The sequence below is a fragment of the Bombus impatiens genome, unplaced genomic scaffold, assembly GCF_000188095.3.
Source record: "Bombus impatiens unplaced genomic scaffold, BIMP_2.2 scf_1055, whole genome shotgun sequence".
Classification (NCBI taxonomy): domain Eukaryota; kingdom Metazoa; phylum Arthropoda; class Insecta; order Hymenoptera; family Apidae; genus Bombus; species Bombus impatiens.
This window is the reverse complement of record NT_177474.1, coordinates 158371-169353: the sequence shown is the minus strand read 5'-3', so window position 1 is coordinate 169353 and position 10983 is coordinate 158371. Positions and strand designations below refer to the sequence as shown.

Sequence of the window (10983 nt, the reverse complement as noted above, 5' to 3'; positions counted from 1 at the left end):
CCGTCTTTTCCACGCGCTCGCCGTCCTTTCTTTTTCTACCGTAAAATGTCGCGTTAAGTCCACGCCTCGATTTGTCCACGAACGAGATACGAAAGCAGGATGCACACGCGTCGCGGAACGCGTCAAACGCAGAGGAAAGCTCTGTTCTTCCGAAGAGGATGCCTTCGGCCAGCTCGTGGAATGCGACTCGCCGCCCTGACCCACTGACTGCCAGCCAAAAGCTTCTTCCACGCCACCCTCCCTGCCTTCCTCTCTCTCTCTTTCTTCCTCTCTCCTTCGCGCCTCACTCCACTTCGGTTTAACTTCGGCGGGAATATTCAGACGGCCGCGAATCAAGCTTCCACGTATAGAATCAACTCCTCCCTCTCCCTCTTTCTTTCTCTTCCTCTCAGCGCGCTCGAAATTGTATCTCGATGATACCCGATCGATGCTTCCGGTGTGTTCTAGCGAGACGAGGACCGGGGAAGGGGATCTCGATGCGGTTTTCGATTGTTGTCTCGAAATGGAACTATAGAAGAATGGAGGAGTGAGATCGACGAGGGGAGTCGTTCTTTCGACCGACTGGAGGAAGCGTGCAGCAACCACACTTGGATGTTTTCGGAATATCTGGAATAACGCTACTTTACTAGGATAAAATTATTTTTCAAGTTTGTTCGACAACTAATTTTGCTTCCAGATATACGAGACATTCGCGTATTTTTTTGGTATCGATTTTCTTCGATGGATACGTTTCGTAGCGATTTGTGATATCGTCTTTGATGATAACCTACTACCTAATGTGACAGAGTTTCTTCTGTGCAACTCCTTTACTGGTATTTCCTTCGCGAGAATCATCTAAGAGAATATTTAACAACGTCCTATTATGGAAACGGAGAGTATAACGTCCGGAATATTTGCCATTACTGGCACTTGTAGTACATACCGGCGTGTATACATAATTACTCGTGAAAATCGCTTACAAGAGCACTCTAAAAACTTCAGAACGAAACAAGCCTAAGGTATGCTTAAATAATGTAATTCTTCGACCTTGCATCATGTAATCGGACAAAGAAACGAATCGGCAATTATCCGAAAGTCGTTAGTTATTCCAAATATTTGCAGAGTAAACAACGATGCTGACCTACGAATAAACGTTCAGAATGCATTACTAACTTCAAACATGGATATACGTACTGTCAACAATCTGCTGTTTTCATTCATACTCTTGCCAACTAATATATCCTGTATAGTTATATTTCCACGTAATTGTTAGAATATTGCGACAAAGACACAGTTTAACGCGTTCGCTTTACGCGTATACGACTTTTCTTATGAAACCACTTACGAAGAGAAAGGGACGATGAGAAATAAAGCATCGACACTCTGTATATCAAAATTTACAGCTTGAAATCCTAGTTAACCGGGCAATCGTAACACCGAACAATATTTATCCGTTCTCGAAATACTGCGAATGCCTAAATATAGTACAGCCTGATACGATTTATCCGCAACTCTATAATCGTAAATTATCAAATGAAATTCATTTTCCACTAAGTTTAATAGAGGTCGTTATAATATTCTGACAATGGCTAGAACCAGGGAAGCGGTTGTATTCGAGGATTCGCCTATTCTAATCAAGTAACGACCTATTCGTCACATGTGCCTAGCTGACGCACAAGCATCGTGGAAGCGTCGTAGCAGCCGACGACGCTCGGCGTCCTTCTCTCAAGCTACGCCGTTTCGATTATATTTAGCCAGAGTATTACGCGGTGCTTATTTAAAGAAACGGGAAGAACGATTCCCTCTTTTTTCTCCTCTATCTTCCCTCTCGCTCTCTCTCGGTCGTCTCTTTTCCGCCCTCCATTTTCAGCACATTTTCCACTCTTCCACATCCACGAAAGCCATCTGCTACCGTTCACTTTCTCTCTTCCACCCACGTCCCGGCGTTCGATATGGCAACGATTTCTTTGTCTGATCTCCTTCTGTACCAGGGCATTCTTCAGCGATGCGTTGCCTCATAGCGAAGTAAATTTTAGTTACAGTAACCTCTCCCTCTTTTGCTCGCACTCTATCTCTGTCGTCAATGGAATTTCTACATTTCGACGTATACATTTTGTACGCTTTGGATAGATCTAAGCGACGTCTACTTTGCCGTGTTAATTCAAATAGGCCTATTTGATTCTACGTCAGGAGGTGTTTCCGAGAAAAATGGCTTTTAGTATTTAACATCCAGGCATCGACTTCGCATACGTTCGAAATATACACCGTTACATCCTCCAGTCTCAATGGAAATACGGCTTTCTTATTCAATAGACAAATTATTTTTGTGCTGCCCGGCTGCAATGACTCACTGCTAATCTAATTTTTATTCTAATATCAGATCGATGGACCTAATGGAACAATTTCATTTACGAAATTTTCAGTATTGATCTTTTTAGAAATTGTAAAATGCTAAAATTTCAATTATTTCGATGTTACACGAAGCTTGCTTCGGTGTCCATTTTCACCATCTGTTTCCCATCAGACGTTCGATCTCATTTCCATTAACTTGCGTAAAAATTTTAATTTCAACTGCCTGCATGCTTGGTCTCTGTCAAGTGTCGAGATTTAAATATAACGTTCGAAGATGTAATTTAAATTGCTTTCCAACAGAAATAATACACTCGAATACAAATTTGCCGTGTTATGTCAAGAGGGTGCATCTGCAACTTTTGCTTAAACCGAGACATTGCTGCCAGGTAAGACGAAAATAGTTTATCTGTAGGTACATTAAGTAAGAAGGCTGTGTCTGCATTGAAACTGAAGATTATCATTGACATCGAACGTGCGTATGTGAAATCGATGCCTGCTCGTTAAATACTAAAATCAAAGGTCATTTTTCTCAAAACCAATCTCTCCACGCCGGTGTCGGTTACTCGTTGCAAACTAGAAAAATAGGAATACTTGAAATTTCAATTGCATTCCTTCCAATCGCAAAAATTACCCTATATCAGTACCTGGCGCTTCTATATTAGTTTCCCCTTCGAACATCCCACTTTACCTTCGTCTCTCTTCGTATTTCGCATACTTATACATAGTTTACCTTATGAATTTCGAAAGTATGCAGCAATTGTTTTTGCCGTGCGTTACATACCTAATTCTTTATAGGTCTGTCACATTGTCTAAATTCCCTGTATCATACCAAAATAGTTGAAGGAAACTCTTCTGTACGAAAGAATGTTTCTTTGTGGATGAAAGAGATAATTTACTTGTAACACTTTAAATATATATTACATGCATTGTGTCATAGAACGATGCAAACACGAGCACAAAGTTCACCGTAAATCTACCTCCGGTATATTCGTGTATCCATGCATCGTCTCCAGTCTCCTATTACGCGAAAAATTTCGATTTATTCGTGTGACGTATCGTGTATAATTTCTCTTTTCTGTCATAACTATCTCGAGGAGCGTGTCTACACTCGGCATATAACGTATGTATAACATGTAACATCTTTGGAGGATGGTAAATGATCCTCGGAATGTCCACGGCCGAGGGCATAAATTTAGTGACAGCGTTAAGGTGTTGTGCATTGTAAGATGAATTTGGCAAATATTTACGCAAACATAACGTTAGATCTATCATAGGTGTCGCGGGGAATTTTGAACTCGCCAACAATTATTCGCTCGTTTCATTAGAAACTTCGTGTCTCTTTATCGATATTCCATACAAACCATAGATTACCAATGACGAGCGGTGGCAAATATTTTCCTATCAAAATGTAACAGCCATCGTTTTAATCGTCGTTGAGGAACAAGCACAATTCCGAGTAAAGAGCAATCAGTTTTGTGTAAACTACTCTCGAGACCAATTGCGAACGTCACCGTTAAATATAGTGCGCTAAGTGGAATTTATTTAAAACGATGATTCTTATTTTGGAGTAATCGACATATCGCTGAACCAGCATCAGATTTATTTTAAAAACCAAGTCTTTAGCGCTTTTAACGCTCGTCAGGATTAAAATTGATTATGGAAAGGTTGCTCGTCGTTCGTAAGTAGCTTCGACGAGTAGTTATAAACGGCTGTCAAAACTAATCTCCATATTATTATCTTTTTGACAATTTATTTCCTCTCCGTATTGTATTCCTACCGTCAAAATATTTGGATCGCAGGTAAAATAACAGAACCTAAAGTTTGATATTTACTTTTATAATCTACGTATATGTATATATATCGTTGAAATTACACTGCAGATCTCTATAAACAAGCAGCAACGAGCAAGCTGCGTTATAAATCGATCGATTTTAGCCTTGATTAAAACCTTCATTTTAAATATTCCTGTATATTTAGAAGAATAACCTTTATGTTGAAATTTATCCACATAGTCCGAGGAATCAGATTCCGTGCAAATCGAGGACATTCTATTCAGCAGATTGATTACAGATTGATATTAATAAATACAGGAAATTTATAGACACGAAGACACCACATGATGTAACTTAACTTCATTGTGACCGAGTAAACATTTGCCAATAATTCCCATGCATTTGCTACTATGTGCTGCAAAGTACGAAACCAGAAGCAGGGAATTTCTTCGCAACACTTAATAAAAGAAGTTCGGCTATTCCGTTGAAGGCGAAATAATAAGAAAACGCAGTCCAACAACTCACCGAAACACTTGGTCTGTATCCTTTTATACATTTCCCCGCTTATCTTTCGGTGTACTATCCTCTGCGTCGTCGCCTGGTACTTTTTCCTAAAGTTCCTTTCGCTCTCCGTCGATTCCTGAGAGCCCCTTCTCTCTTTAGCGACACTTTCCGCAACTTCGTCGTCGCCGTCTCTGCTGTCTGGCCTTTTCCACACGTGACTCTCCTCGAGATCGCCGATGTAAATCCATTCGCTGCTCGTGTACGGTTCCACGTACGTGTCTTCGTCCTCCCGACCTGATATTAGACGCAAGAACAACAACTTTTAGACAGAAAACTGCGGACACAATAAATTTCGAACGAGAACATCGTCCTTTCTTTTTTTACCAGAGATGATACTTTCCTCGATGGATATGGAATAGAATTCTCTTTCTGGCAAATATTCGAGGGACGAAGAGGAAAAAGGACGATAAGATCGTCGTAAAACAACTTCTTCCGGAAGATCTAACTCGAATATTTCAAGTGTAACGATAAAGAAATTATGAATTCAATTACGTTGTTCATAATACGAAGCTTATACTTTTATTAAGCGTTGGAGAATCTAATTTTTCTTGTCGTTATCTTTAATACTGTATTTAGAATAGCCTGGAATTTTCTATAATCGTATGAAATTTAACAATCGCGCAGCTACGTGCGACTATCCTTCGTAATTTTAAATTCAATTTTGTTAATCTCCTGTTTTTGAATTCTACCTTATAAAATGTATTATATTCCATTATTACGTAATGGTAAAATTAGGCGAATAAAACAGACCTATTAAGAAAATTAACACTTTATTTCTTCGGATCTTGGTGAAATTTATTGGATCTTGACAAACAGCGGAACAACTAATCACCTTCAAGGAAGATATACGGTACGAGAGAATCGGGGCGAACTTTTTTAATTAATGAGCGCTGTGTTCGCTAAATTTTTGTTTTAAATCGCGTTTCATTACGTAACTTTTTACAAGCGCGTTACCTGTCTGCTTTTATTATGCTCGTTTCGCAAATACTCGCTACGTCCATTTACCCGTATAACGCGTTCCCCAGTAGATGTGGGAGCAGTTAATAGAGTTCTCACATCGGAACTTTTTCACACGCTTTTTTACGACACCGTCAAGGGAATATCTTAATAAAACATACGTAAATACGTAATAATCAGAGTCAACGTAGCAATTTTTGCCGATTGTTACAATCTAAATATGGATGTTTACGTATTTATGGGAAATTTAGTTGTACGAAAATGTAAACTGCTCGTTATCACATTTGGTTTTACAATTTAAAAAACTTTTTCGTCTTATTCGAATCAAAGATATTTTTACAAATAGAAATAATCGAAATGTAACAACTAACCAGAGTACGAGTCGTAAAATCTTTCTCAGAGGTGGTAAGTTTTGAAATCGTTGCCTCGCCTTCGACTTCTTTCCCATTACTCTCATAGCGCGATATATTGGCGAAACCCTAAACTTCATACAATCCTAGATCCAGGCTATCTTTTCTTAGAATCTACCCCTTTATCTCCTACACCACCAATGCTTTACGATACTTCGAGAGTATACTCCAAAAGATAAGCCAGATACGCACAGGATGCTCTAGAAGCCACGACAAAACAAAGAAAAAGAGGATTGCTTGTGCAAGATAAATATTACGAAGTATCATTTACGAGAAAATTCATTCCTCTTATAAATTTTAACACACAAAGATAGGTGTTCAAGCTAGCCTAGATATCTCGCAAACGAAACACCGTGCAATTGCTACGTAAAGTATCTTTTGGTAGACCACATGTCGGCATGAATGGAAAGTTCGTTCCATTTTTACGGCTAAACCAAAGGATGCGTTTTCTCCTTTGCGTGCGTCCTTTTGGATCACAATGTGACCATTCCTTTCGACGTCCTTCCGCCATTCGTGTCAGGCCAATAAATATCAAGTACTTGTTACGTAAAAATGCTTGTTTTACGCTCTACAGTCGATCGTTAACTAATCGATAATGGTCGGTTAGTCGGAGAAGAGCTAGATCCATCTCGTTACGAAAAATGAAACGAACTTTCTGTTCACCGAATAATTTAGAAGCGATTCAAAACGGACAGGTTACGCGACTCATGCTGTACGATAGACATTCTTTGCAATCGTCAATTCTGTACATCGTACTAACCGGTAAGTATCTCCAAACTGACGTCGGTGCTCCTCGCGTGAAGCCTTTTTCTGCCAGCGGCGGTATCGTCGATAGATCCTCTGCTTCCTCGTCTCGAGGCCACCCTTTCCTCCGATTTCGCCCGGACGTCCGATCTACCAGCGCTGCTGCGTCGGTGCCTTCTGTCTCCTCGATCCTCCGATCGATACCTTTTGTCGAACTTCTTGTACAGCCGATGGCCGGGTACGTGCTTCGGCGTGGAGGACCTGTGTCCTTCCGGGGAGTCCGCGAAACCTGCCGGCGGTCGAACGATCTCTTCCGAGACCTCGAGGTGGAGCAACACGACGGCACGCACGATAGAGAAAAGAGGTAGATAGACCGACAGATAGAGAGACAGATCGATTCGAGATTGTTTTTTTTTTTTTGATAGTTTGCTGGAGGTTAATTTTTAATCAAACTAAGTCGAATTTAAGCTAGAGCTGATATTTCAGCGAATTTGTGATTCTCTGACCTGTTAACTCGGAGTGCGAAAATCAAAGATTCTTTGTCTTTCAACGCCAGAACCGCCAATCCAAATTCAAAGTTTGGTCATTTTAGCGTTACTGTATTATTATGTTTCGTGAAAATTAAAACAGATCTGCATAGAGATGATTAATTTTCGTATATGTTTAATTACGCCTGAGAGAGCAAGTTAACAGGTTAAGGGCTGGTTCGTTAGAAACGAGTAGGAAGAAAGGAAGAAATTCAAGACTCAAGCAACGACTAAACTACGCTATACACTACAGGCTTCGTCTATTTATAGTTAAATATACTAAAAAAAGTACCTTCAAATCCACCATCAACTAACAAAAGAAGGAAGAATATCGTTTGAAACCTCCTACAAATGTTCTATCGCCCCTATCGTACCATGCCTTCGAACTTCCTTCCTTTCATAGGAGGAACTTTAATAAACACGGTGAATAATTTACCTCTCTTCCACAATGGTGACAATGGGGAGCGTCGAGGGCGCTGGCGGTCAAGCACTGATCCGCGCCCTCGCTGTAGAAGACGCTGTCGCTCCCTGGGCTCACGGATCTCAACGATTCCGCTGAAAGAGCCCTTAATCTAGCCTCTGGGCTCTGCGACTCAACGATCATCGCCCGTTGTCCGTTGTGTCCTGGACTGCGTTGATAACGACCCGGACTCAGCCTCGAACACATTATGTCGTCCGCTGCGCGCGATCTTCTTCGTGGAAGGCTGCCTGTTATGGCAGCGTTCTTGTCCTAAATGGAAACGATGGAAATGGGGTAGAAAGTTGTTTCACTATGCCAATATTGCAGGTTGGTTTCGCGGTGTTTTCAGTTACGAGACTTGTCAAAACACGTGTGCATGGAATATTAAAACTTGCGTTTGGATTGGAGATTTCGGTTTTAAGCGAGTGCTGCTCGACGTTATCTCAATTTCTGAAATTATTTTTCTATGGGATACATCTCGTAAAACTTTACGAGATATAAGGATTAGCATTTTTTAAACGTTTTATCGTGCAACTTAGGAAGGGACACGAAGGACGAAACTTCCAGTATCCAATACCCGTAGAAGGGAACTTTTTTTACAAGGATTACTTTACGTTTTATATGCGAGTTACGTACGATAATAAAGAACCAAAAGGTAACACTGTGCAGGAACTTGGATAACGTGGAAAGTGATTATATCAAAGTTCACATGTAACATTCAAGACTAATGTTTTAATACATGTAAAAGAGTGAAATGTCTTACGCTAAAAATCCACTGGTAGCCAAAAGATAATTTTTAGCAGATAATTTCAACACGAATCAAACTAAGTTTATGTAAAATAAGTAGAAATAGAATTATTCTCTCTCGCAGAAATATATTCGTAGTAATGTCCTCGAAATTTCCCACTGCGCATATATGAATTTGAAAATACACATATTCGACGTAATCTAATATTTTTCACATGCAAATTAGAATTTTCCGATAGTATATTTTTCGTATTCAGTCGAGAAAAATCGGTCAACGTGACGTTTGATTGCTGCTTTAAAAATAATAGAATATGCGTCTCTCAAATTTTTTCCTTCTCTTCGACTAACGTTTCTCCAACATTGACTTACCTCGTTGCTCCTTCTCCTAACAGAAACGTAGCCAGCGGTCTTCCTCCTGGGACTCTCCCTCGTCCTCCTGTGCCTTCCATCAGCGCTCTCGCGATGCATATGATGATGATGATGATGATGCATATGATAGTGATGACTGCAGCTAGAATCGTCCGAAGTAGGAACATGGCCGCCATCCTCAGCTTGTTCCACGCGCCAATCCTCTTTCTGAGGGCTCCTGGTAATCTGTTGTTGCTGCGACTGCTGCACCTGAACCGTTTGCTGCACAGTTTCGCGCTTTCTGTTGTTCTTGTGTGGACTTCTGGCGCTCGTTGATTTTCCTCTCGGCCTATGACGATGACTCGGCGTCGGGCTAACGTCGACGTTATCTCCGTACAATTCTGCGCTGCGTTCAATGCCCGATGAGCTTGCAAGGAAGTCGAGGGTGAAGGTTTTCCTTCGTCTGCGACGCTCTTCTTCGGTCCAGCCGCGTAAATCTGGCGGAGACTCGGCGTAGCCACCGGAAGAGGAGCGGTGACCTTCCTGGAAGCGAGTGGTAATGAAAGGAGCGTAATCGATGTTTTAATCCCTAATTGGGGATCTTAGATAAATGCTAATTATTGATCTTACCAGCGATTTATTCGTTTAACCATTGAAGCAAGCAATGTGACGTATGAAACGTGTAAAATGTAACGGAGCAACGTATGGATTCGATTATTTGTAACCAAATGGGAAGAAAGAAATCCAGTGCGTAAAATATGTTCGAACGATCGATTACCAGGTACGGAACCAAGGCCGTGTAAAATCGAAATGGTATACGATACGATCCCAGCTGAGATTCGCATTTAATCTTCCAGAGATCGTACCTTAACTGGAGCGAGACTAATTCGACGCCATTAACGAAGTTCGGAATTACTAAATCCTTGACGACTCTCTAATACTCCCTTCGACAAAAGGAAATAGCAAAAATTCTCATTACTTATATAGGATTTATAAGACGCCCCTGTATCTAGTTATTTTAGGCAAGAATATCCAGGAATATCAGGTTTTCTCTTGTAGAACTATCGCGTTCTCCGGTCGGACGAGAATAAAAATTTGCGAGTCGTAAGGCGAGACACGATCGACAGATCGATAGGAATTAGCTTGATTATGTTCTTACGTCACGATCCAGTTCCGTCTCCGAGGTGTGTCCGCTCGGCGGTGCCGTCTGCTGCTCGAGTTCCTGACCTGGATCTGTCATCGCATCTTTCAGGTCGTAACTGCCCGAACTACTGCTGCTCGTGGACCTAGCTGGTGACGGGGGTACCTCCAATCCGAATGGACTTTCCGTCTCCTCCAATATCGGTGGTGGGCTGCATGGCTCTTCAACGACGGCCTGACGCGACACACCACGGAATTTCAATTTCGCATTCCGCGGTACTTAATACCTCGTCCTACGATTTCTTCGCTAGGTACCTACTCAAACACTTATTTCGTAGATAAAAACAAAAAAAAATAAAAGAAAATTATACGAATTCGAATTTCCCTAACGAGCTTCTGGCCATTGAAACGAATGTTCTATTTCCATGTAGAAATTCAAACAACGCAGATGGATATAAATGCAAAGAAATTAATACAAAAGTTGTGGAGAGGTTGTCGAAAACTGACTGTTCTCGGTGCAATGAAATCGGACATGGAAATAGCAGCAATAAGTCGCGACAGCGATTGAGAAGAAATAGGGTACGAAGCAGACTTCCGGCTAGTCGTCTGTTCAACTTCTTCTCGAACTTCTCAACAAAAGGTCGTCGAGAGAAAGAATGGCGAAGCTTACCTCGCTGCGGGCTAGGCTATAAATCGAGCTGGCGCTCTCGAAAGAGCTTCCTTCCGCGGCAGTGGCTGTCGCCGAGGCCGAGGCCGCGGCGCTCGATGTTTGCGGCGGCTTCGACCAGGAACTGGTCGTTGCGGAAGTGCCTGTAGTGGTCCCAGTCTCGGTGGAGGTGTTGGCAGTGACATAGTCCTCGGTGGTCGAGGTTTCGGACAGGTCTGTGTTGGTTCGACCGCCCGAGTCCGTTCTGGTGAGGCTCAGGCCGAATTCGCTCGACGATTGCGATTGTGGCTGCGACAACGGCGGACCGGGACTCGGA

General features: G+C 41.7%; 1 protein-coding gene across 4 annotated transcripts in view; it reads right to left on the bottom strand.

Moving 5' to 3' along the window:
• Window positions 1–10983, bottom strand: part of LOC100744306 — a 60252-nt gene that overhangs the window by 18001 nt on the left and 31268 nt on the right. For 2 of the 4 annotated variants that reach the window (XM_012391298.2, XM_033323494.1), the window contains exons 9-15: window positions 10671–10983; window positions 10020–10235; window positions 8882–9403; window positions 8529–8540; window positions 7742–8035; window positions 6795–7098; window positions 4629–4901 (exon numbers count right to left, since the gene is read on the bottom strand). In XM_012391298.2, coding sequence (XP_012246721.1) covers window positions 4629–4901; window positions 6795–7098; window positions 7742–8035; window positions 8529–8540; window positions 8882–9403; window positions 10020–10235; window positions 10671–10983 — 1934 coding nt within the window. The remainder of the gene's footprint in view (window positions 1–4628; window positions 4902–6794; window positions 7099–7741; window positions 8036–8528; window positions 8541–8881; window positions 9404–10019; window positions 10236–10670) is intronic. The other 2 variants (XM_033323493.1, XM_012391299.2) reach the window with 2 other exon arrangements.